The sequence below is a fragment of the Pangasianodon hypophthalmus genome, chromosome 1 (assembly GCF_027358585.1).
Source record: "Pangasianodon hypophthalmus isolate fPanHyp1 chromosome 1, fPanHyp1.pri, whole genome shotgun sequence".
Taxonomy (NCBI): Eukaryota; Metazoa; Chordata; class Actinopteri; order Siluriformes; family Pangasiidae; genus Pangasianodon; species Pangasianodon hypophthalmus.
In genome coordinates this window covers 468,149-495,835 of record NC_069710.1, presented here as the reverse complement: position 1 = coordinate 495,835, position 27,687 = coordinate 468,149, and the positions used below count along the sequence as shown (strand labels likewise).

The following is a 27,687-nucleotide window of genomic DNA, read 5'->3' as shown; positions in this document are numbered from 1 at the left end:
ATCTTAAATTCAGATAAATGAACTAGAGGAGGTGAAAGGGGGTGTAAACTTCTGAGCATTTTAATAAAGAGAACTTTTCAGTCAGAAAGTTCCATTAAACTAACACAGATAAATGCTGCTGCTGCTGTAATATCACTGGGATTCAACGTGGACTCTTCTCATGAAGACTTTTTGCTAGTGTTAGCATTAGCACCAAATCCAGCATACTCCTGTACAGTTAGCATACAAGCTACAGAGAACTAGCCGTTCTAGCCAGCAGTATTTATCTGTTTATCGTTTATTCAGTGATAAATGGAGATTTTTCCTGTTCAGTAATTTAAAATGGTTGTAAATGTTTTAGTTTTGCTAGTACATTTTGGTTGGTCTGCATTAGCTAGCTAGCACCTTCAGAAAACCTAGATATAATCAGTATATACTGCTGGCTAACTTCACAAGTCTTATTCATTAAGACTGTTCTGGTGAAACAGTCTAAAGGTGTTGGATCTCCTTTGCTAAGCTCTGCGTTCTGCATACAGGTTCTGTTGTTCTGTGCAGTGATGTGTGTGAGACAGAGAGGAGAACCGTGTTCACACACAGAGCCGTGCCAGAAGGGGCTGCGCTGCCGCTACACCGGAGGAACCCGGAACCGGACCGGAGTGTGTGCTGGTGAGTTCGGGCTGGTCTGAGGTCTGGTGTGGGGTTTAGTTTAGGGTTTGGTTTAGAGTTTGGTTTAGAGTTTGGGTTAGAGTTTGGTTTGGGTTTGATTTGTGGTTTGGTTTAAAGTTTGGTTTAGAGTTTAATTTAGGGTTTGGTTTGGGGTGTGGTTTGGGGTTTGGTGTTTGGTTTGGAGTTTGGTTTGGTGTTTGGTTTGGAGTTTTGTTTTGGAGTTTGGTTTAGGGTTTGGTTTGTGGTTTGGGTTTGTGGTTTGGTTTAAAGTTTGGTTTGGAGTTTGGTGTAGGGTTTGGTTTGGAGTTTGGGTTTGGTTTGGGTTTGGCTTAGAGTTTAATTTAGGATTTAATTTAGGGTTTGGTTTAGAGTTTGGAGTTTGGTTTGGAGTTTGGAGTTTGGTTTGGAGTTTGGTTTGTGGTTTGGAGTTGGGTTTGGGGTTTGGAGTTGGGTTTGGGGTTTGGAGTTTGGTTTGGAGTTTGGTTTGGAGTTTGGTTTAGAGTTTAATTTAGGGTTTGGTGTGGGGTCAGATTTGGGTAGAGGTTTAGGGTTTGGTTTAGAGTTTAATTTAGGGTTTGATTTGGAGTTTGGTTTGTGGTTTGGGTTTGGAGTTTGGTTTAGGGTTTGGTTTGGGTTTGGTTTAGAGTTTAATTTAGGGTTTGGTTTAGAGTTTGTTTTGGAGTTTGGTTTAGGGTTTGGTTTAGGGTTTGGTTTGGGGTTAGATTTGGGGAGTGGTTTGTGGTTTGGGTTGAGGACTAGTTCAGGTTCCGGTTTGTGATGATCATCACATGCTAACCATGAGAAACCATGTGGTGGTATGTTTATCTCCTGAGCAGCTCCTGATGCAGCCTCCTGTGTAGTGGGAAACTCTGTGTACCACAGCGGCGAGACATTCTTCCCGAGCTGCAGTTACCAGTGTGTGTGTCACGGTGGGCAGATCAGCTGCGTCCCCCGCTGTAACCTGGACGTGATGCTCCCAGGTCCGGACTGTCCGTTCCCCCGTAAGGTGCAGGTTCCAGGAGAATGCTGTGAGAAGTGGGTGTGTGATGCGCAGGCCGAGGTCAGCGTGCTGGGGGGCTTCGCCATGGCGGGTGAGCTGCTGGCATCGAGACCGTTTTTATTCTCCCAGTTAATTCTGTATAGATTATTTTTAATGGATTGAAGCGACTTTTTGTGCGTTGTTGTGAATCTCAGCATACAGACAGGAGGAGACGTTGGGCTTCGATCCCAGCATGGAGTGCATGGAGCAGACAACAGAGTGGAGCGCGTGCTCCCGTTTCTGTGGAATGGGCGTGTCCACACGGGTGACCAATCAGAACCGGCGCTGTGAGATGGTGAAACAGAGCCGCTTGTGTATGGTGCGTCCCTGCCACGCCCTCGAAGAGCAAGCAGACCCTCAGGTACGAATGTGTGAGGGCTATCTGTCTGTATGTGCAGATTTTACACTGGAGATCACCGTGAACTAAAATGGTATAAATGAATTTTTAAAAAAATAATATAAATCATTTTCACTGATTGAGTGGAAACACGACCCCATGCCCTGATTTTTTCAATCATGCAAGGCAGGTACACATATATTCTAGGAAAAACAAAATATCTATTTTATTGGGGGGTTTTTTTCTGTGTGCATAAAAAACGTGCTTCCAACAAATGTACTTTTTTCAGGGATAAAATGCTACACATAATTTTTACATATTAAAAATGTGTGTGTGTGTGCATTGTTTAGAATTAATCACAATTAAACTCCATTCAACTTTCCTTGTTCTTTTCTTCATTTAGTTTATGATATTCTTGTTGGTGCGTCATGAAAGTCCTGTCACATGACAGTAAATTTAATGCGTAACTGCGGTAGTTTTCATATAAATTTGTTTAAAAACTAGCATTTGATACCTGCGTTCTTAAACTCATGTTTTAATAATATGAATTTGAAATATCTTTATATTGATGAGAGATGCTTGTGATTGTTTGCTGATGAAGTTATTCCAGTTTAAGAGCCACGTTTGTGGATTTTTTACCTCTCACAGGAAGTTGGGGCGTGTGTCAGGACGACGCAGAGCCCCAAACCCGTCCACTTCACCTTCAGGAACTGCTCGAGCGTGCAGGCGTTTCGTCCTCGTTTCTGCGGCCGTTGTTCTGACGGTCGCTGCTGTACGCCGCACGCCACCAAAACGGCACCCGTGAGGTTCCGCTGCCCGAACGGAGCCACACTCAAGAGACCCGTCATGTTCATCCGTACGTGTGTGTGCCACCGTAACTGCCCAGAAGAGAAGGTGGAGGAGGATAGAGTACCACAGCGCGGACCTGAGATGGGCTACACCGCCATCCTCACCCGCTGAAGTCCTGTGAAGAACACACCGCAAACATGGAGACACTGAGGAGCAGGAGAGATGACCTCAGTGCGGGTTTATACAAACATCCCCATCAAAACAGCTGATAAACAATAATAATTAACCCTTTAAATCCTGTGATGGTCACGGCACCACGATCGATCACGACTTACATATTTCTTACTAATTAAAGAATTTTTTATCTTGGATACTTACGCTATATTAGTCGCAACGATCAGTAGCTTAGCTGTTAAAAATCCACTCATAGCACCACAGTTTAGTGTTATTTTATTCTAGTTGTAAAACAGCACTCAACAAAGTGTTTGTATTTTTATTTATTCACTGTTTTTTTAAAAGGCAGAAGTTATAAAACTGTAAACAGCTTTTTAAAAAATCTTTTGATGAATCATTTGTCAGTCTGGTCATTCTGCAGAAGGTTCATGTTTTTTCAGATATCTGTGCTGAAATGATGTAAAGGACCACGTCTTTAAAATGATCAGTTAACGTTAACTATCCACAAAACAATCGCAGATCTGTGAGGAATAAAAGGACGTGTGATGCGTTATTCCTGGATGGAGAAAAAATTCCCATTGATTTTCTCTAGAAGTTTCTCCAGATCCAAAATTGTATAATACTGTACTAACGAGTACTGAAGAGAACTAATGAATACTGAAGAGTCCTGAAGAGTACTTAATAGTACTGGAGTACTAAAGAGAATAATACTATATATATAATACTATACTAACGAGTACTAATGAGTACCGAAGAAGACTAACGAGTACTGAAGAGTACTAATGGGTACTGAAGAGTATTGAAGAGTACTGAAAAGTACTAATGAGTACTGAAGAGTACTGAAAAGTACTAACGAATACTGAAGAGTACTAATGAGTACTGAAGAAGACTAACGAGTACTGAAGAGTACTAATGAATACTGATGAGTACTGAAGAGTACTGAAGCGTACTGCAGAGTATTGCAGAGTACTGAAGAGTACTAATGAGTACTGAAGAGTACTGAAGGGTACTAATGAGTACTGAAGAGTACTGAAGGGTACTAATGAGTACTGAAGAGTACTAATGCGTACTGAAGAGTACTGAAGAGTACTGAAGGGTACTAATGAGTACTGAAGAGTACTGAAGGGTACTAATGAGTACTGAAGAGTACTGAAGGGTACTAATGAATACTGAAGAGTACTGAAGAGTAATAATGAGTACTGAAGAGTACTGAAGGGTACTAATGAGTACTGAAGAGTACTGAAGGGTACTAATGAGTACTGAAAAGTACTGAAGAGTACTAATGAGTACTGAAGAGTACTGAAGGGTACTAATGAGTACTGAAGAGTACTGAATAGTACTGAAGAATACTGAAGAGTACTGAAGAGTACTAATGAATACTGAAGAGTACTGAAGGGTACTAATGAGTACTGAAGAGTACTGAAGGGTACTAATGAGTACTGAAGAGTACTAATGAGTACTGAAGAGTACTAATGAGTACTGAAGAGTACTAATGAGTACTGAAGAGTACTGAAGGGTACTAATGAGTACTGAAGAGTACTGAAGAGTACTGAAGGGTACTAATGAGTACTGAAGAGTACTGAAGGGTACTAATGAGTACTGAAGAGTACTGAAGGGTACTAATGAGTACTGAAGAGTACTGAAGCGTACTGCAGAGTATTGCAGAGTACTGAAGGGTACTAATGAGTACTGAAGAGTACTGAAGGGTACTAATGAGTACTGAAGAGTACTGAAGGGTACTAATGAATACTGAAGAGTACTGAAGAGTAATAATGAGTACTGAAGAGTACTGAAGGGTACTAATGAGTACTGAAGAGTACTGAAGGGTACTAATGAGTACTGAAGAGTACTGAATAGTACTGAAGAATACTGAAGAGTACTGAAGAGTACTAATGAATACTGAAGGGTACTAATGAGTACTGAAGAGTACTGAAGGGTACTAATGAGTACTGAAGAGTACTGAAGGGTACTAATGAATACTGAAGAGTACTGAAGAGTACTAATGAGTACTGAAGAGTACTGAAGAGTACTAATGAGTACTGAAGAGTACTGAAGGGTACTAATGAGTACTGAAGAGTACTAATGAGTACTGAAGAGTACTGAAGAGTACTGAAGGGTACTAATGAGTACTGAAGAGTACTGAAGGGTACTAATGAGTACTGAAGAGTACTGAATAGTACTGAAGAGTACTGAAGAGTACTAATGAGTACTAATGAATACTGAAGAAGACTAACGAGTACTGAAGAGTACTGAAGCGTACTGCAGAGTATTGCAGAGTACTGAAGGGTACTAATGAGTACTGAAGAGTACTGAAGGGTACTAATGAGTACTGAAGAGTACTGAAGGGTACTAATGAATACTGAAGAGTACTGAAGAGTACTGAAGTGTACTAACTGAGGAACAGTTGTGTAAAATGAGGTTCCTCTCAGAACGCAGCTCGTCTCTGAGCTCTTACACGCTGGTCTTCAGTCTCCTCATTTTCTTCTCATTCCTAAAGTGTTGATTAGTTTTCTATAACAGCAGCTCTGACAGTAGCGCAGGTTTATTAATGCGCTCGTTCTGATACATTATCGTTTCCATAGTAACGGCTCATTCACAGGGACTCGTAAGGCGGATCGTTGATACGGTGACGTTTTCTGTAAGGAGATGTTTATACAACTGTTTACAGCCGCTCTAACGTAAGTGAGAACAGGAACTAACTTGTTACACAGACATTCATTGTAACTCTAAAAGGATAAAAAGTATGACGTATCATTTGTTAATAAATAAATTGTCGTTGTTGGTAATTTGATGTGGTGTAAGGGGAATAAAACACTCGGGGACGTGCTGTTATAGAAAAATAATCAACTTCAGGGTGGGGACAGTAACTCCGCTTTACACTGGGTTTTAAAATGAAATAAAATTCTTAAACCCTCAGCAGCATCACACACATTCCTCTGGTGTGTGTGTGTGTGTATGTGTGTATGTGTGTGTGTGTGTGTGTGTGTGTGTGTGTGTGTGTAAGGATGACCTCTCCCAGGCCCTGGCATCATAAAGAAACACCAAGTGCATTCAGTGCGTCAAAGGTCAATCTCACCCTGGAGTGAAAGTTTACTGAGTTCCTGTTTGATTTCTCATCTATGGGTTTTGTTTTTTTTATGTTGATGTTCTTTTATTAATAAATATAATAATCAGCTAATGTGCTAACGATTAAACTCAGCTTTAAACAGGAGGATTTTTATCGTTAATATTTGCTTTATAATAAACGTCTTTAGTGCTTTTTATGGAAACTTCACAAGTTCACATTTATTTATCACATATAAACAATAAAGAAGAGCTGACAACAACAACAATTAATATAGAAACACACACAAAGTTTACACACCTTCAGGACAAAATTAAAATGACAAAAAAATAGATTTTATCGCAATAAAACATTTAATGTGTTTAGATTCACAATTTATTAAGAAAGTTCAGATATACAGAATATTAAACTAGTTCATGCGCAGAGTTCAGACTCATGGAAAGTCAGTTTTATTTTATTTATTTATTTAGTTAGTTAGTTAGTTAGTTAGTTAGTTAGTTAAGGAATTTCTAAGCTATAAATTGTCTCAAAATGACTTTAGACCTTTACTGTTATTTAATACAAATTATTACCCTGTTTTTGTTGCTCTCTAGAGTCTCTTTCTGCCATTTTATTTATTTATTTATTTATTTATTTATGCACCAAAATCCAAATTAAATCACACAATATTTAAATTAATTTTTGTGCCAGACTCCAATGAACACCTAAGCTTTGTTAAATATAAATATTTTTTAATTAAAGAAAATTGTTTTATCTACATCATCATGCAGCAAGCCTAAATGTCACGAATATTCCTGCTTTTTGTTCAAAATGATATTTTTTAAAATAATTTTGGTCATTAATATTACATATTTTAGACCTGATTTAATCATTTTGTTCATAAACACATTCTTAAACGTTTTTATTCGTATACAAATAATACAAGTGATATTTAGAATTCAAAATTCATACCATACGGTTATGAGTGATAAATAAAACATCTAAAAATCTGGATATGTTTTATTTTTATTTATTTATTTTGTGCATCTAAGTCTTAAATATGAATTGTTTAATACTTTTATAAATCTTACATTTGGTTCTTTTCAAACTACATGATAGCTGATTGTTGTTTTGTCACAGGATATTTGTATTTTCTTTGTATATTAATTGATATTCATATTTTGTATAATGAATTGATTAATTAATTGTAATTACAAAATATGAATAAATTAAAAATAGAGCTACAATTATCTTTCTTATTCAGTTAAAATTCATAGAGAATACAACCTAATAATGATAATAATAATAATAATAATAATAATAATAATAATGCTGTGACTAAAGAAGTGCAGTGTCATGGCGGTGATGGGCGTGGCCAGTCGTCAGCAGGTGAAGAGGTGGGCGTGGCCAGTCGTCAGCAGGTGAAGAGGTGGGCGTGGACACGAGCAGGTAATGAGTGATTGTGTACACCTGTGTGTGATCAGCTGTAGGTTTATTTATGTGCTGGGATTTGCCTCGGTTAGCTGCTAATGCTAACAGAGCGGTGTAGAGACTCTGAGGAAGTCTGAGCTGCGTGTTTGGAGGAAAATGATGTATATTAATCACTCACTGCTTTCTGTAGCACGATTAGCAGAGGAGCTATCTCATATCTGCTCACTAAAGCAGGCTGCTGAGGTGCCTGTGTTAGCTAGTTAGCTAGAATAATGCTAATTTTCAACAACACTAACGCTAGCTAATGCTAGTCAGAGTCAGTAGCTAGTGATTTAATATGAGTCTCATCTTTCACGTCATTTCAGTTTGTGATTCCTGTTTAATTAGACAATTTTAAGCTGAGAAGTTGATGTAAAGAAAGCATCAGGGCACAAAAGAGAAGAAGTGATTAGAGATTTGTTTGTTTTTCACGTTCTGTGTGTTGGATTTAATTTCTAAAAGATAAAAGGCTGCTGTTATTACTGTAGTGACTGTAGTTCCTCACCTTCACCACTAGAGGGAGACATTGCTGTGTTTATTGCCTCTGCCACTGCGCGCATGTCTCACCAGTGACTAGTGCAATGGATATAAGATCTATATTTATATTTATATTTATATTTATATATCATTCCAGACAGGGTCAAGGTCACTGCAAGGTCTGCAATACTTTTTCCTCCATCACTTCCTTCCTGTTTGAAGTGTATATTAAGCGTAAAAAGGAGGATGAGAATCTGTCCAGTTCTCCATTTTGATAAACGTTGCTCCTAAACGTTGTGCCATTTTCTCTCTTCACTGCCCTGCTGAAAAACACAATAGAAACCATCACAGAAATTCTGGTTTCCACTAAAACCATCAGCTAACCATTAAAACCATCACTGGTAATTAATGGTATCCACTAGACGTAAGAAATTCCACCAACAGAAGGTGACAAATTACCAGTGAAAGTGGCTCGACCAGAACTTCTCAAACTTTTTGTAGCAAGAAAGAAAAAAAATCCACACAGCTCCTCAGTACGGTTTTATTTCACAAATATAATCCAAATCTTCACATATTCAGCTCGTTATTTAAACGATACAGTATTCAGGGTTTCCCATAAACCCAGCGTCATAGGATTAATGTATATTTTCTATTTTTCACTCCATGTTGTATCTGAGCGAGGAAGAATTAATCCTAATCATTCTACTGGCAGGAAATCGAAGTCTGTTTAAAAGCACAGAGAAAACTGAGGGATGTTGAACTTATTGACTCGTGTAACACCGTTTACTGCTCGTGTTTACTGACTGCATCTTACATCTGAATTTGTGTACAAAAAAACACTGTTTTGTTGTTTTATTATCCTCAGATGATGCTGGACGTTTTCTGAATTTGTATTCTTGTAGTTTTTATTTAATCTATATTTATTTCTAATTTTTCTTTTTAGTTTTTTTTTGTTTGTTTCAGATCACATTAAATGTGTAGTGTACAAGCAACTACACAAATACACAACTAATTACAAGCAACTACACAAATACACAACTAATTACAAGCAACTACACAAATACACAACTAATTACAGGCAACTACACAAGCAACTACACAAATACACAACTAATTACAGGCAACTACACAAGCAACTACACAAATACACAACTAATTACAGGCAGTTACACAAGCAACTACACAAATATGCTCGTGTGGAAGTGTACTGTGTGAATGAGGAAATTTTCCCCTGAGGAAACGTACAAAGGATTTTTGTTTACTCAGTTTACGTGAGAGGATCGAGTTTCAATATCAGAGTTTTATTGTCCTTCTGGTCTTTCAGTTAAGAAACCAGGGAGAGACGGAGTGAAGCCCAGCAGGTTGAATGACTGGTTTGAACATCCAGCTGAGATGTTTAGTTATTGCTGCTACCCTGCACACTGGGCCTCTACACCCCTTTCCATTTAATCGCTCCCTCTCTGTAAAGGTTAAAGGTCAGGGGTTAGTCTGCAGCTTGCATTGTTTAACTACAACACCGTGTAGTGGCCTAATGGTTAGAGAGTCGGCTTTGTAACCCGAAGGTGAACCTGAAGGTTGTGGGTTCGAGTCTCGGGTCCGGCAGGGATTGTAGGTGGGGGAGTGAATGACCAGCGCTCTCTCCTCCACCCTCAATACCACCACTGAGGTGAGGTGTGGCGTGTGTGTGTGTGCGCGTGTGTGTACGCGTGCACTTGGAGTGGTTAAATGTAGAGCACAAATTCCGTGTACGGGTCACCACGTGGCTACACGTCACTTCACTTTACACAGGTATTAATGCACACAGATGTTCTGCCAGTGACGTGATGTTTCACATAATTTCTGGGAAATGGTGTGATCTTGAGGTTGAACACGCAGACACACACAGACACTCTCTCTATCTCTCCTCTGAAGGTCCTGATAATGATCAGAGTTTGGCAGATAAATACCTGCAAGTCAGGATAGTTGACTTTGTGTGTGCATTTTACAGCCCTGTCTATTGTTGTAATCTGTAAATAAATATTTCAAACCATTAAAAAGCCCCTTTTAGCAGAGAAAGTTTAAATCTCTATCCAGCTGCTTAAGGTCAGATTATTTCCTGCTCACTCCTGCTTCATTCCCCCAATTCCCGGAAAGTCTCCATGACGACTTCCCCCTTTTCTTTAAAGACTTTCGGAAGTGGTGAAGTGGTGGATGAGAGATTCCTTTCTGATCATTTTTGTGTTAATTTGACATTTTTGTCAGTAAACACAGAGCCTACAAGAGCCCTAAGAAATAATCTTATGTAATGTACGATTCTACAAACATCACTCATCATCGCCAGGCGCACACACACACACACACACACACACGCCGGTGTAACCGGTTTAGTTACTGAATGTTGATGGCGGGTGTATATCAGCCTTCAGACTGTTATAGACCCCAATCTGCTCACACATCTTTCCAGAATCTCTCCCAACCCTGGTATACACACACACACACACACACACACACACACACACACACACACACACACACACACACACACACCCACACCCACACCCCTGTATGATCTATTTTATCCATCTGGAGTCGTGCAGTGGGGAGATACACTCAACTATGACATCATCTGCAAACTTCACAATGCTATTGCTTTAGTGTTTGGCAATGCAGTCATGAGTCATCAGGGTGTAGAACAGTGGTCCGGGTCCTGACAGTTTTTCAGTTAGTGTCTGTGTGATGCTTGTATTGAATGCTGAGTTGAAGTCAATGAACAGCATTCTAACATATGAGTCTTTGTTTTCCGAGTGTGAGTGGGCACGGTGAGTTGTGAATGCATGTAGTTGAGGGTCCAGTGTGGGTGGGATGAGTGTTCTGAGGAATGCTTTGCATAGTCTGCAAAAAAAAATTACTGACAGGACAGATTCGGATTAAATACCAGAGATACTCTAGTAATACTTACATTCCACACCCCCACATGGAAAACGAATCCCGTCTGAGTCAGGCCTAATAAACGCTCCTGAACAGATCTAGCTTGTGGCCAGTCCTGATGCACTGCCGTGTCCCTCAGCCTCTGTTAGTTTCATTTTTAGGTTTAAAAGTTAGGGCTTAATTATTTATGCTCCATTGTACACTCTTGCTCCCTCTCCATAGAGAGGTTACAGGAAAAAGGTTAGAGTTTAAAAGTTCAGAATGTAGAATCATTTAACTAAAATATCCTATAAATATATTACTGTGTGTGTGTGTGTGTGTGTGTGAGAGAGAGAGAGAGAGAGAGAGAGAGAAAGGAGAGAAAGAAATGGTCGAGCAGACGAGATCAATTTTCCTAAGAACAGCATTTCTTTCTTCCCAAAGTGGAGGCAAATTCAACCCTAACAATGTCTGTGTGAACAGCAGCCTGATAAACATAAGACTGGCTTCATATCAAAGCACTCCAGCTTTATTGTATTTAGACCTTACACACCCATATTGACCTGTATGATGACTATAGTATAAAATATTTGCATGCTCAAGACCTGGAGAGTGAGTTTTGATTTTATTTACATAGTTTTTTAAACTTCTCTGTAAAACGCAGTGACAGAAAACGTAGAAGGTGCGAGAACGAAAAACAAAAGAATTCCACAAGAGCACAAATCTGTCGTGTGCAGGAAAGTCAAAGAAATAAACGTATAATGAAAGCTACACGCCGCAGAGCCTGAGAGGAACTGAGCGTGGGGGGTGTGTCACTGATCACAGAACACGTGTGTGTGTGTGTTCAGGATGTGCTGTCTGTGCTAAGGAGATTAACGTGATCTTTTGCTAAATATTAAAGGTCAACTGAAAAGACAAAATTACAATATCCTCCCTGTACTGGCTTAACCTCTTAACAGATCAATGAACTTTAGAAAAACACAGTGTTTAAAACAGCCATTAAACAGGAACAAATCATAACAACTCGTATTCACTGTGGTCCTCACTGCTGATGTACTTGAGCTGATCCCTCCTATAACAATCGACCCCAGAAATCATTTCATTACACGCGTGTGTGTGTGTGTGTGTGTGTGTGTGTGTGTGTTCTTTTCCTTGTTAAGTTAGTGATGAATGTGTGTTTAGTGGTTAAATCGATCCTTCATGCTCCTTTTACCTCAAACTGCTGTATGCTGTCTCTTTTTTTTTTTTTTTTTTTTTTTTTTTTTTTTTTTTTTCTTTTGGGGTTTTTTTTTGTTTTGTTTTCTCTCCTTGGTTTGTCAATGCCCTTTGTACATGGAAACGCTGTTCCCTGTTGCACAATTTAAAAAAAAGAAGAAGCACCTTTAAACACTCATCACACTGAAGCAGGTGCTTTTTTTTCTTTCTCAAAACAAAGGTTTAATGAAAAATAAAAATAGGGGTTTTCACAAGTACTGCAGAATTGCAACATGAGCTGTATTATTTAAAAATAACAATCATAATATGATGACGTTAGGGATTTGACGCTTTCTCTTATTTATGATGTTCTATAAAAAGGTTTCACATTGATTAATGACAGTAGTGCAGCATTCACATCATCCCTGTGCTGGTGGTGTGTGTGTGTGTGTGTGTGTGTGTGTGTGTGTGTGTGTGTGTGTGTGTGTGTCATAAATTCTGTCCTGTTATTCGTTCGTTCGAGCAGCTGCAGGTGTGTCCCTCAGGGAGCGGCTGGCAGAACTGACTCCCAGTAGCGCTTGCTTGAACTGCGTGGTGGAATGAGAAGAGGGCTAAAGGGTGCCACTGGGAAAAGTGTCATGGAGAGGAAAATCAGAGCTGCTCATGCTGATGGAGTGGTGATGGAGGTCTGGTAAGCTTGTTGAGGTGATCAGCATCTCCTGCAGTGATTGAAAAGAACGCTGGCCACAATCGACTGGTAGAACAGCCCAATACTGAAGGACCAGAGCTTTATTAGGAAGAAGACCCTGCTCTGGTGTTTAATTTACAGTGCATTACAGTCCAATCTGCAGCTCAGGTAGATCCCAAAGTACCTGTAGGACATGTACCATCTCCACCTCCTCCCCCTGGATGGTTACCAGTCTTCCAGTCTCTTTAACACGCTGGAGGTCCACCACCAGCTCCTTTGTCTTCTTGATGTTGAGCTGCAGGTTGTTCAAAGTTCATCACCTAACTTCCCCGGGGAGGATGGTGTTAAAAGTGCTGGAGAAATCAAAGAACATGATCCTCACTGTAGCTCCAGGTTTGTTCAGGTGTGCCTGGTCTACAAGCTGAGAGACGGCTGGGGCGTCCTGCACGCTAGCGTTCTTTCCTGAAGGCTCAGCTGGGTGTCTCGCTGCTGCGAATACATCATCCGGGGGAAAAAAAAAAAAAGTAAAGAGTAGAGTAAAGACAAAGTAAAATCATTCACCAAATTTCTGTCAAATTGTACTTTACATGTTATTGCAAGCTGCTAATGTGGAAATCGGTTCATTTTATTCTGTGCATTTTATCAAACTGGTGAACATTTTGATAAAAAAAAAACAGCTTGTATAACAGTCTCTGTTAGTCAGCTAAGTTAAGTGAGTAAGCTAAGCAATATGTTAGCTAGTTTAAAATAGCAAATACAGTATTTCATTAGGTCAATAGTTAGTCATAATAGTATACAGTAGTTTTTTGTTCTGATTAAGATCATTGTGAAAGCTGGTGAGGAACCACTTAGCTAATGTGCAGACTTTGGAATGCTAGTTTGCCCATTCAGTAATGGACAGAAATGACAAATTGAGTGAATAATAATAATAATAATAAAAATAATAATAATAAACAGCCAGTATATCAGGCTGAAACCCACCTTTAGCATGTTGGCACTGTGTGGGTTTAGCATCCTTTATGCTGAGATTCCTGTGTGACACACCCGAGCCTCCTACACCCTACATAGTGCACCATATGTGCATTTATATTCACTATACATGTATGTATGCTACATAGGGTATGAACACGATGGTTCCTATAAAGTGGACTACGTTCTTCATCCTTCTGTTTCCTTCTTTAAACTCAAAGTTGTAAGTATAGTTTTTCAGTTTAATGTCGTTGAGTCGTCTGTTCATTATATTAATAATTTAATTATCACAACATTTTCAAAACGATCGGGACAAAGCGACGTATTCAGAGTTGGCGACTTAAGTCTAAAAGTTTTATTATTATTATTATTATTATTATTATTATTATTATTTATACCTGTGCATTGAATTAGTGCTATGTTCCAGACATCTAAAGGATCTGTACATCTGAAATTACTGCTGGAATAGTTTCTGTTTAGAAGAATCCAGTTTGGTCCAAAGTCAACACACACACACACACACACACAGTGAGTGTCAGTCATGTTCAGCACTATGTGGTTACTGAGTCAGTATCTAAATGATGAAACAATTATACATTAACAGTCATGTGATTGACTCACTCGAGTTAATGAGCATGAATGAGCTGGAATATATACACTATCATTTGCCCCTAAATTCCATCTGGAGGAGAAATTAAAAGTAGTTACGCTGAGCACACACTGTCCGAGTACAAATTACACAAAAGGACAGATGACCGAAGCGTAAGTTTAATGTGTTTTGGTTTGAATTAAAGAGTCACAACGTCTCTGTTTACGGAGTTATTCTGAGGAATCCATACTCTACATTTCACTCTATCTAGAATTCTCATCGTAGTGTAGCGATCGCCACTGTACAGCACAGAGCTCACATCATACAGCGCTGAAACACTACTTAACATCAACACCTCGTCTGCTGCGCTTGATGTAAGTCACACTCGCGCATACTTTCAGTGTGAGGAGGACATGCGGAATTATTCCTGCTGCTAATTCATGCTATGCTACACCTAAACTTAACCTTTACTTCAGCAACCAAAACAAAACCTTTTAACTCTTTAACTATATTTAATGATAGCTGCAGTGAGGAGAGTAAAGGATGCTGGGAAACGGCCTGTAATTGTGTGTGTGTGTGTGTGTGTGTGGGAAATGATGCCGTGATTAACACTTCCCTCTTAGTGGTGGAAGCCGCACACACTTCTTGCTTCATTTCTCAGATTTATATCTTGGCTGAAACATTTAAGTTGTGAAATATTTCCTATTGTCATTAGGTTTCACTTTCATGAACACCCTGAGTCTACTTTTTAGATTTTAATAAAAGAGTAAAAAAACAAAAATACCAACAGGATGCAGCTAGAAAACTCCATCAAAGCGGCATGAGACAACCACTTTACCACTTCATACAGCTAACACCTTAACACTTCATACCTTCAGCACATTAAAGCCTTTAAGTGTGTGTGTGTGTGTGTGATTCTCACCACAACACAGCGGTGTGAGTTTGCTGTTTTTATCTGTTAGAAGTGACACTGCAGTAAAGTGCAGAACACCAAGCACTGGAAAGACCTCCATTTTATAATGACTGTTTTTAATGATGGAGAGAAATGTAGCGTTAAAGCAGCGGTCTGCTCAACAAGCCATAAAAATAAACCACACACACACACAGACGGAGAGTTACACACTTTAATGGCCATGCTTAAGCAAAGGAAAGGAAAGAAAGAAGAAAAAATCACAAAATTACATTCAAATTATGACGGCAAAATAAACAAAACAGCAAAGTGTTTGTCAATTCCACTAAATTTAAAACCTAGCACTCACTTCACGCAAGTACAGTAATAATAATAATAATAATAATAATAGAGCTGACATGAACATGCTCTTAGTCATTATACTGTGTTGTGTGTGTGTTGTGTGTGTGTGTATGTATGTGTGTGTGTGTCTATATATATATATATATATATATATAAGTTTATATAATAAATTGTGTTTATACAGTGAGAGAACTTCTGACAAACAAAGGGAAGGTGTAAGTGCAGACGGAGTGTGTGTGTGTGTGTGTGTGTGTGTGTGTGATGTATGTGGATGAAACCCTGAGAGTTGAGAGAAACTAAAGCTGCACTGATGACTGATGATCCACTCATCACTCTCAGCAACCACATTTCCTGCGCCTCTTAAATACAGAACTTTATCCGTCTGTAAATTCCAGCATGCTTCGGTTTTATAAGGTTCTATCTGACACACAGCCTCTTACTGCCATTAAATCATTCATTAACCGTATATCTATTAGTGAAAGATATCTGTATTCTGTTTCTGATGCTTCTCTATAAGTTTGAGAATAATAAAACTATTCTATATCTTGTGTATCTATTTTTATATTCTATATATAAATACAAGACTTTGCAGTTTCTATAATCTGATGTTTTTCCTAGATAAGATATTTCACCTTGAAGTAAGAGTGATAAATAAACTGCAACTAACTTTTGTATTATTACTATTATTATTATTTTTGAGAACCTGCGCGATGATAAAAGGGAGACGTATAAAGACGGGACTGAGATGTTAAAGCTTCCCTACACTACACAAGTTAACGCACATCTGTCTGCCTCTGTTTCGGAAACACGCACGTAATGACCAGCTCTGCTGACGAGTTAGTCTGCTAAGCATTAATTACAAAAAGAAAGAAAGCAAAGCGAGCTAATAATCTACAGCCAGTGTAACTCTGATTTAGGTAAATAACGTCAGATCACATGCTGGATTCCTGCTGATCCTCCTGATTGACAGCCCGGAACCCACCATTAGCATGGTTAGCGTCTGTGTGCTAGCCTCGCCTCGCCTCACCGCATCTCCTGTCATAAACAGAGACACAGAAACGTACAGACAGATGAACCCACGTGCACTACAGCAGTACCCGAGCCTCCTACACCCTACATAGTGCAACATAGATGTGCATTTATATTCATTATACCTGTATGTGTGCTACATACAGCATGAACACGATGGTTCCTATAAAGTGGACTACGTTCACTACAGGGAGTGATTTATTACCCAGCTCCCTACTCCCTTTTTAGTGCACTACACAGGGTATGAAAATGGTTCCACAAGATGGCTCCTCACACTAGCCTTGTCTCTGTTTGTCCACTTTCTCCATCCTTCTACGTCCTGTCTGTCTGCGCCTGCACTTCTCCCAACAGGAAATGTGTAATACAAACCCGTAACATCCTGTCTGCCTGATGATGACGATGACGACGATGATGATGATGATGGCTATGACAAAAACACCAATCAGGACCTTGTAAGAAGTGTTCAGGCCACGGACTGAGAGAGACAGACGAAGAGAGACAGACAGTTAAACTCTGTCCAAATGATGCATTTCAGTGTAACGTTTGTTGTCGTGTCAGCTGTTCATTACATTATTAATCAAATTAATTATCCAAATATTTTTCACAGTTTTAAGGGCAAGATATACCATATATACATAGAATAGCACTTGATCCAGCGCAGACTGTTATTTTACATTTTATATAGAAAATATATATATACTTTTAATGTCGTGCGCCGACAGTTATTCGTGAGCAACTTAATGAAGCCACTGAGTCGAGGTGATTAAATCGTAATGTGTGATGGTCTCTGATTTTGAATCCCGACGATGCCACAGCCATCCCTGACCGGGAGTACAAGACAGAAAAATTGGCTATGCTTTTGGGTGGGAGGGGCATACTCTCTCTCCCCTGTCAATCATAGAGACACTAGCCAATCATGGGTGTCTGTGAGCTTATGTATGTGGTAGAGGGCAGATAGCGCTTTCCTCTGAGTGTGTTATGCCACCCTGTGATACAAAAAGTGGTTGGAGCGTGATTTGGTGCTGTTGTACGATAGGGGAGTGAAAAGAGAAGGGTGAGTTCCCCATGACTAAATTAGAGAGAAAATCAGGGAAAAAAGATGTCTTCGCTGATATCGTCTGTGTGACTTTAAAGTGACAATATTGTTAATTAATCAATAGTGTCATATTTATGCATTTAATATTGGCCTTGAGTGTTTTTGTATTTACAGCCAAAATATAAATTTCAGCAGGACATATTGTGGTTACATCAAACTGTCAGATTAAACGCCTGAGGTCTTATTACTGATGTGTTCAATCCTCCAAGCTGTCACTGCTGAGCCCTTGATCAAGGCCCTTAACCCTCAACTGCTCAATTAACCTCTGTGGCCTCTGTCACCTGTCACAGGTGTTAAGATGTGTATTGATCATTTCTAAAGCAAAGTGGGCGTGATCGGGTGATGCAATAAACTTCAGCATAGTTAAGGTTTATGCAAATGAGGCGGAAAGCAAAGGAACAAAGCACAGGCGGCATTTAATCTGAGTCTATATTAAAATGAGTGTTTGTGTGTGTGTTTAAGTTTCAGTTTTAATGTGTGTTTCTAATAAACATGTAATAAATGGTGCTGAAACTGTGACGGGTCTCACCTTCAGTCTGGGGCTCAACCTTTCTGGATTCACACGGATCTGCAGGAAGAAAAAACAGACGTGAGAAAATATTCCCTTAGCAGATAAACATCTCCTTACAGACATGTCCCTGTGCTGTTACTATAGAAACGATAACACAGTAGAACGAGCGCATTAATATAAACCTGCGCTACTGTCTGAGCCGCTGTTATAGAAAACTAATCAACATCTGACCAATCACAATCCAGAACTCAACATCAGTGAATAATAAGAAGAAGAACATACCTCTGCATTGAACTGGTGTTTTTATCTGTTTAGAAGCATTAATAAAAGAGTGTATTAGTGTAGAAGAGTGTATAACAGTGATATGCAGTGTTTATAATGTATATTAGGGTTAATGAATAATTAGTAGTTAACACACCTTGTCATCTGTATCCATACATCTGAAGTCAACGCCTGAATAGTTTTCTTTTAGAAGACTCCAGTTTAGTCCAAAGTCAAGGACGATCCGGTCTACTTCATCATTCTCATCCTTTATGACTGTGTTCTACACACACACACACACACACACACACACACACACACACACACACACACACACACACACACTCATTCTGAGTTTTACAAACTCACAGATTCACACCTTTTATCTTCACTGTGTCGTGTTCAGCAGCTTGCAGTTACTGTGTGTTTATTCACATACACTATCTGGTAAATAAATCAGTATAAGAATTTGTTTTCATTCTCCACATCATATTACTCATGTTGCTCTGTAACGAGCTCAGATCTGTAGATGTTATCTCTCCCATCTAAAATCACAAGTCGCCATTGAACTGCACCGAAAACATTCATACACTCACTCGAGTGTCTGTTCATTACAGAAGCATAAAGACTGTGATGAGTATTCTTGTGTTAAAGGTGTGAAACAGGTTAGTGTACTCACGTCTCGGTGCCAGGTAGACTTCTGGCACACGGTCGTGTTCACTGTGTAATTTGCTGTGCCGTTAGACAACACGACAAAACAACACGAGAAAAAATCTTCTGATAGAGCCGATGAAGCTGGAGTCATCCACACCGTGACCACACCTACACGGCGACAAGAACAAGTTAAAAACATGTGTGAGATGAACAACATGAACTCTCTCTCTCTCTCTCTCGCTCTTACACAAACACACACTCACAGAGATAATTATCATTACATGCCGAAATAATGCATGACAAAGTCATCCAACGTGTTCGACTTTATACAAAGAGTTTGAGACAGACAGGTTAAGTGGAAACTTACAGCATGTTTAATGAGCACACATTCATCACTCATCGGTCTCTCACACTTACACACACACACACACACACACACTTGGAGCACACACACACACACACACACACACACACACACACACAAAAACAAACACACTTTCACATCGAAATAACATGAAAAAAAAAAATTAAAGTGCACAAGTAGGACACAGCAGAGTGCTCCATGAGTTTTAAAGCTGCTGAGAATAAAGCACTGTGCTGACAGATCAAACTTTATACCTAACACTAACCACGACCCTCATCTTTCCCATTACCATAACACTAACCATAACACTAACCATAACCATAACACTAACCATAACACTAACCATAACCATAACACTAACACTAACCATAACCATAACCATAACACTAACCATAACCATAACACTAGCACTAACCATAACACTAACCATAACACTAACCATAACCATAACACTAACCATAACACTAACCATAACCATAACCATAACACTAACCATAACCATAACCATAACAATAACCATAACCATAACCATAACCATAACATTAAGCCATCCTTTCATCTGATTCTCTAAAGTTGAATAAAGTTTATACTTACAGCAGATGAAGAGTGTCCTCATCGTGTACTTCATGTCCTCAAAGTGCTCCTGTCTGGTCCCAGAGTGCACTCTCTCTCTCTCTCTCTCTCTCTCTCTCTCTGTGCTGCCTTCTCTCTCTGTCTTGCACACATGTACTCTCGCTCTGCCTCGCTCTCTCTTTCTCTCTCTCTCTTCCTCTCTCTCTAGACTGTGTCCTCAAGCCTCAGGAAGTGAAGTGAGATGAGCAAAGTTTTAGCATTGTTTTAACTTCAGGATTTGGGGGTGGAGCTCTGAAGGAGGAGTTAACAGCACGCTGCCCTGCTCTAGCTTATTTGTTGCCTTAGGTGAAATTCTCCATTGTGTGACTTAATTTAGATTTAGCAAGTTTGTTCTGAGAACATGACTGTCTCAACTGCATAGAAGGACAACTGCTTTTTTATTTTAATTCAAGAAATAAAGATCCACTTGGCCTTATGACTCATAACTCAGCAGGACATATTGTGGTTACATCAAACTGTCAGATTAAACGCCTGAGGTCTTATTACTGATGTGTTCAATCCTCACTGCACGCATCTTTCTTTCTTTCTTTCTTTCTTTCTTTCTTTTTTAATCATTTGGATGTTCCCCTGGCCATGCACTAACAGCGTGACCTTTACATGAGCCTGTAAGTCGGGTTCTCCGTTCTACACTGCAACTGTCCATTTAAAAAAAACATGAGGCTGAAAGAAATGTTCGTATAATCGTGGTATTAACCTCCGTCACCTCTGTGGCTTCCGTCACCTCTGTGGCCTCTGTCACCTGTCACAGGTGTTAAGATGTGTAGCGATCATTGCTAAAGCAAAGTGGGCGTGATCGGGTGATGCAATAAACTTCAGCATAGTTAAAGTTTATGCAAATGAGGTGTAAAGCAAAGGAACAAAGCACAGGCGGCATTTAGTCTGAGTCTATATTAAAATGAGTGTTTGTGTGTGTGTTTAAGTTTCAGTTTTAATGTGTGTTTCTAATAAACATGTAATAAATGGTGCTGAAACTATGACGTGTCTCACCTTCAGTCTGGGGTTCAACCTTTCTGGATTCACACGGATCTGCAGGAAGAAAAACAGATGTAAGAAAATATTCCCTTAGCACCTCTCTTTTTTCTCTTGCACGTTACCAAGAAACCACAAAGACTCAACTCAGAACTGTGCTTTATGCTTGGATGAATTCCAGTAGCAGTTCAAGCACAGAGTGATTCAGAGCTATAGTGCTCACATCAGCAATTAATTATCTGTCCTGAGTTACCAGCAATTTGAAATAACTCCACTATTTAACAGATATACGCCAAAGGTTTGCTGTCCTTTTCAGATGTTGCATAATCATGGTCCTGTTTAGCACCATAGAGTTATTACCGCAGATAGTGAGCGTAAGTGGGAACTGACACAACAAGCGCTAACTGGGGCAAGACTCGCGCTGCCCCATACTCGGGGGAGAAGCAGTGGATAAGAGGGTTAATGAAAGGGTTGCCAGATTGCCAGTTTAAAAATACTTAGCAAGATCAAATATGTGTTTTTTTTAATAGCAAAACATTTAAATTTTTCCCCAAACGGCAAAGTGTAAGTGCAGACAGTGTGTGCGTGAGGTACAGACTAATTTCTAACCATTACAATACATTGCAATGATTGAGAGAGGAAAGGGAAGTTATGGAGTGGATAATGTTTGTCCATCAGAAATACGTGTGAAATAATTGCTTCCACACGAAGGCTGAGAGAAAAAAGAAAAATGTCTCTGCCTTTCCCACTTACTGAATTTGTTGGCCTAGTTTCAGGTTTTTTGTATGATTTTTAAAATATTTTTTGCGTAATGGGATTTCCTTGAACACAGTTGAAGTTAGAGCTAAAGTGATGAGCTGCTAGACTGTACACTGGGTGACTGTGTTGTTGACTTTCAGCTGCCTATTCCAGAGATTCTCTAAAAATTCACTCGATAGTAGCCTGCAAGTCGGCTGTGATGGTGTCTCCACTATATTTAGTTTGATGCAATGTCATCATAAATATCATCCTTCCTCACTGTCGGTGGTCACAAGCTGCTGCTGATAGGTTCCTGTTTTGAGTATGGTTTGTTTATTAGAGATTTAAATCTATATCTAGGGTTCTGTAAAGCTGCTTTGTGTCAATGTCCATTGTTAGCAATAGCACATAAAATAAAATTGAATTCAGTGGTATTGACTCAGGTGCCATTCTTTTAGGTAAAGTCAATAAATGGAAATCACACACATATCAAAGATAACAGACTTGTCACAATGTCTTTCTCTTTCTGTTTTTCTGATCTGTGCTTCTGAGAGTTTGGATCTCCATCATGCACAATTTTGTTTTTTTTTTTATTTCATGCATCATGAATATAGACAGTGGTCATGCTGCACATAGCACATTGAAGGAACTCCTTATATGGGCCTGTGACATTTACAAATTATAGTTTTCAGGAAATCACTGCCTTGTAATGTCTATTTTCTGTGTGTGTGTGTGTGTGTGTTAAGCAGTGTGGGCTGATACAAACATTTTTCAGTGATGACCTCCTCAGGGAAAAAAATGCTTTTCTTGTAAAAAGTACACACACACACACACACACACACACACACACCCCTCTGTGTCCCACAGAGGGTTTTGTGTGTGTGTGTGTGATAAACTTGTCAGGGTGTGGCTGAGAAAATCACCTCAGCTTGGCTGTATGACGTAACACTCAGAGTGACAAGTAGAGCTGTTTTAGGAAGCAAAGAACTCTTAAAGGGAAATAAAATTCAAGTGTAAAACTTAGTGTAAACAAATGAAGGAAAAAAAAACAGGTTTTGGAGATTTAAATGATTAGTACATCACCTTGAAAAAATGTGAGTTTTTTGATGATGCATCCTTTACTAGTCTTTTATTCATCCATTTAAAATGGGGTGAATACTTTCTGGAGGCCATGTCTATACTTTAAACGGTACTTTAACCATTGAGGTAAAGTTTCTGTGTCACATTTTCTCTTTAGGAATTGTGTAATGGTGGTATGTGTGTGCGTGTGTGTGTGTGTGTGTGTGTGTGTGTGTGTGTTACAGTAAGATCCTGAGTGATGTGTGATGATTCAGAATTACCGTTACTACCTGTAAGGACCCAGGCTGGTGTTAGGCTGCACAGTGTAAATAAAGGTAAGTGGTTATGTGTAAGGTGAAGTGACATGAGTATTGGGTGTCCTAAGATTTAGCAGAAATCACACACACACACACACACACACACAAGATTTGTTGCTGTACACCAGAGAAACTGGGGATGACTTCAGGGTAGGTCAGCGCCAAAACCACAAACACAAACCACCACGGTTTTAGGGAACTTACTTACCTATAAAAAGAAAACACAAACAAAAGACTCTCTTACCAAAAAACAGAGAAGAAAAACCCACAGACAAGAGAAATGGCAGAAATGGCAGTCACACACCCTTTCTCTAGCCCTGAATCATTCTCCACTTGGAGCGGTTTGTAACTGAACGTCAGTAGAAGAAGATGGAAGTGTTATAATTCTGTGTCTTCTGTGAAAGAGGCAGGACCAGACAGGGTTAACAGGAAAGTACGTAGAAGTACTCGTGTCTTATTGACTCACAGGCCTGAATTCTGACAGTTAATGTACGTTACGTGACGCTGCAGCAGCTAAACCCATACAATGCTAGCTTAGTCGGGCCTCCCCATGGCTAGCGACACCAAACTAGCCTAGACTTGTTTTAACATTTTATATTTTCTCAGTCTGGTAGTCCTACAAACAGAGAACACCCGAGGCAGGTTTTATTATAAATCCAACTTTTTGTCTGAACATGTCATACATTGACAGCCAAGTTGCTACAGCTTCCATAAAACAAAACTTTAGGCTACTAGCTGAGCTGATAACGTTGAGCCAAACAGGATAGAGGAGGAAGAGAGAACAGGACATAGAGAAGGAAAGGAGACAGAAAAGGGAGATGAATTAGACAGTAGAGATGAGAGAGACCAGAAAAGAGGGCAGTGAATATCCCAAGATGCAACAGGAAACATCCCAACTGAACTTGTTGATATGGGCTGCAGATACAGGGCCAAGGCGAGTAAAACATCACTGATGTTCATTCAGCATGTTTGTCCAGCAAAACAGATCATTCCAACCAAGTAGATGTGACACATTTGAGTGGCTGGAATACTTTATAACTGCCAATGCAGCATTCTGCTTCATGCAGATTGACAGGCAAGGATACAAAGGTTACCCAACCTGGAAGAGAGCATTAGATTATTTTAGGAAGCATGAAAAATGTTCTCATGGAGAAGCTCCAGATGTTTAACAGTCCATCTAACTCTCCTGTTAATGATATTATCAGTGACCCTGTAGGCTGTTTGGCATCTCTAAATTGTCCATAATGAGTGAGTGGGTGTGTGTATGAGTGTGTGTAATTGTGCCCTGTGATGGGTTAGCACCCCCTCCAGGGCGTTCCCCACCTTGTGCCCTGAGTCCGCTGGGATACGCTCCAGGCTCCCTGCGACCCTGTGTAGGATAAATCATAAAAATTAGATAACTGCTAAAGTTAACTACATTGTACAGCATAGGAAGATCACCATTGATGTAGAAACTGAAATAATTGGATGTTAAATTTACAGTATGTTATATCTCTTATGTCTATAAAGTATATAGATGTAAGTATTCGGTCATTTACTACTTTAATCAGTGCTGATTCACTGTGATGAGGCCTACATAATGGAAGAAATATTTCATGAATGTGACATATGAGTGTAACTGCTGAGCTACAAACTTTTCTCAGTGATAGAAGGGAAGTTTGATATTGACCTGAAGTTACACAGCTGACCGTCATCGAGGTCAGGATTTCCATACAAAGTCTGTGCTGGGGGAAGGGTTGACTATTTTTAACAGAGGTTAACCCATGACAGTGTGGATAATGACTGTGGTATAGGAAAGTCCCATGTACACACACACACAGACACACAGACACAGACACACATGCAAAATTTACTACTAAAAACAGCTACACGTTTTACATGTTGTAACGTACATCTGTAATGTACGACATCTGTAATAAATCTGTAATGAACATCTGTAATGTATGACTCAGTTCATTAACGCATTCGTATCATCACACATTTTACAGTTATGAAGTGTGCAAACCGTAGTGTCCAAGTAACTACACAGCTTTGCTAGTATGGACATGTACAAGCATGAATGTGCCAATTTTCCCATGAGGAACTGACTAAAGGGCCAAATGGATTGTTTCATTACTCAGCTAAGGTCAGAGGTTACAGGTGAAAGTTTTTTTTAAAGGTTTTTTTTTTTGTTGTTGTTGTTGTTGTTAGTTTAGTTTTTAGATTTAGAATGAGGGGTTATTTATATATGCTACATTGTACAATGTATTTGCTCCTGCTTTAGAGGTTCACAATGTAGAATTATTTAAATAAAATGCTATATATATATATATATATATATGTGTGTGTGTGTGTGTAGTTTTTACAGCCCAGTGTACAGAGGTTTATCAAGTGTACTGTGTGTCTACCAAAGTATCAAAATACACAGTAAGACCTGAGTGTGACAACAGAGCTGATGATGATGAGTAAAATTCATCCAGAGTTACTACATAATCAGAAAGGTCACGTCTATAACAACACTTGTCTACTTCCCACTTAAGCAGTAATTACGAGTTCATTGTGTTTACATGAAACACAGACGATGCCAGGTTCATTCGTGCATAGGCTATTTCTTTTTCTTTTTTTTTCTTTTACTTTTATTTTGACACTATAACACACGTTACTCAGTTAGCTAGCTTCCTGACGATAATGGAATTTTGGTCAAATACAAGCCATTTTGTACAGTGTAAAAATGTACAACATGCATAGAAGGGTTACTGATATAGTACATAAATGAATATGACCAAAACAGCAAGCGCTAACACTTAGAAAAATAAATAAAACAGAAACTATACTCTTCTCTGCCGTGTTGAAAGTTTAGGACTCCTCCCATCTCTGAAACCCGCGTATCAAATTATCAGTTTATCCCAGTTGTAATTATGACTTGAGAGGTCATTCATGTGCAACTTCCTAATGAGAAATGTGTATTTACAGCATTATATTACACAATTAATTACACAATTATGAATGTGTTGTCTGTTGTCTGACTGTGCAGAAAGATAAAGCTGTGTGCGCAGAAGAAGCAGAGTGAAACAGTTAGATCGAGCTGGGCAATAATCACACCATCTTAATCCTCTTTATTCCTTTGTTTATATAAAGGTAGAGAGCGGTAGCAGAGGGGGATCTTGGGAACATGACGCAGAAGACGTTATAGCAATGCACGTGCTTTGTGGTGCAATATCACTGCATATTTCTGCACTAAATTAATCAACACCTTCTGACCAATGAGAATCCAGAATTCAACAGCGCTGCGAGAAAAACTAACATTATAAACAAGCTCGCTCCCAAACCTAAGAACATAAATGAGGGCTATAGCATCTAATAAAATGTTATTGTAAGACTCAGTAAATTTCTGTAGAGAGCACGCTGGTCATGTGATCACGTTCTGTTATGGAGAGACATGACCATTATCAGAATTATTTCTGTATTGTGTGCACTGCCAGCTTCCTAGTCCTCACATACTGGCTTTGGTTAGTGTTTCCTGTTTTGGACGCCGTATTGAAAAAAAATTCCATGAGAGCGCAGACTAGATGACTGGTAATACACAACGGCGGAAGTTTTACCCAATGATCATAACCCACAATAGTTACAGTTCCTCTGAAGGCTGTACACACAGCCGTCACAACAGAGGGAAAAGGTCAAATGTCTGTCCATCCAGTTTTTAATGATGATATTAAAGAAAATCATTAAGCATGAAGAAAAGTCAACATATACTCATGACTCACTGACATGATGGATAATGTGTGTCCTAATGACTAATCACGCTGCAAGCTATGGAGCTAAAACAGTTGAATTCCGGTGAAAGTTAGTTAGCAAACATGGCCTTGTGACCCGCTGCAGCAGATTTTATTAATCGAGTTATGTTTATGTAGCTGATGTAGAGTAAACAGGGAAATCACAAAAGCAGAAGAATCCCTCTGTTTGACCCGATGGACTGTGTACAGCTGATTCTGATTCACTCTCTGATTTCATGTGCATTTGACTGAAGGGATATTGTTTAGTTTTACACTTTAAAAGTGTTAAACGTTAAACTATGTCTGATTTTGTGTGCTTTGCTTGAAGGAGCATTTTTGAGCAGTTTTGTTCTTAAAAATTAAACATCATTCCAGGATTGTGATGTGTGAATCTTCTCAAAGGTCAGATTCATCTTTTTTGGTCAACAATAACCTTTGAATTAATGTCAGTAGAAATTCCTGCATTACCATAATCCGAGACAGTGACCTCTGAGTTCTGTTATTAGGAAATTACCTCTTTCAGCCAAGTCTTTAATACAGTATGTTCTTCCAGGGTAGCTAATCAGACGTCCTGCAGTTTACCTTCACGTTTCTCAAGTACTAATATCTAATGGCCAAGGACACATAGCTTGGAGCATAAGAGAATATCTCTGAAGAAAATTTTGGAAATAGTTCCAATTATTTGTTTCCAAAAGTGCTGTATTGCTAGACAATTGCTGTACATCAGGCACTACATTAAAGTCTCTTACTGT

At 39.2% G+C, this 27,687-nt stretch overlaps 1 protein-coding gene across 1 annotated transcript in view; it reads left to right on the top strand.

Moving 5' to 3' along the window:
* Positions 1-3,940, top strand: part of LOC113526714 (CCN family member 3) — a 4,444-nt gene extending 504 nt beyond the window's left edge. Inside the window, exons 2-5 of the mRNA XM_026914011.3 lie at positions 516-645; positions 1,482-1,736; positions 1,840-2,045; positions 2,670-3,940. Coding sequence (XP_026769812.1) covers positions 516-645; positions 1,482-1,736; positions 1,840-2,045; positions 2,670-2,981 — 903 coding nt within the window. The 3' untranslated portion in view covers positions 2,982-3,940. The remainder of the gene's footprint in view (positions 1-515; positions 646-1,481; positions 1,737-1,839; positions 2,046-2,669) is intronic.
* Positions 3,941-27,687: the final 23,747 nt, after the last annotated feature.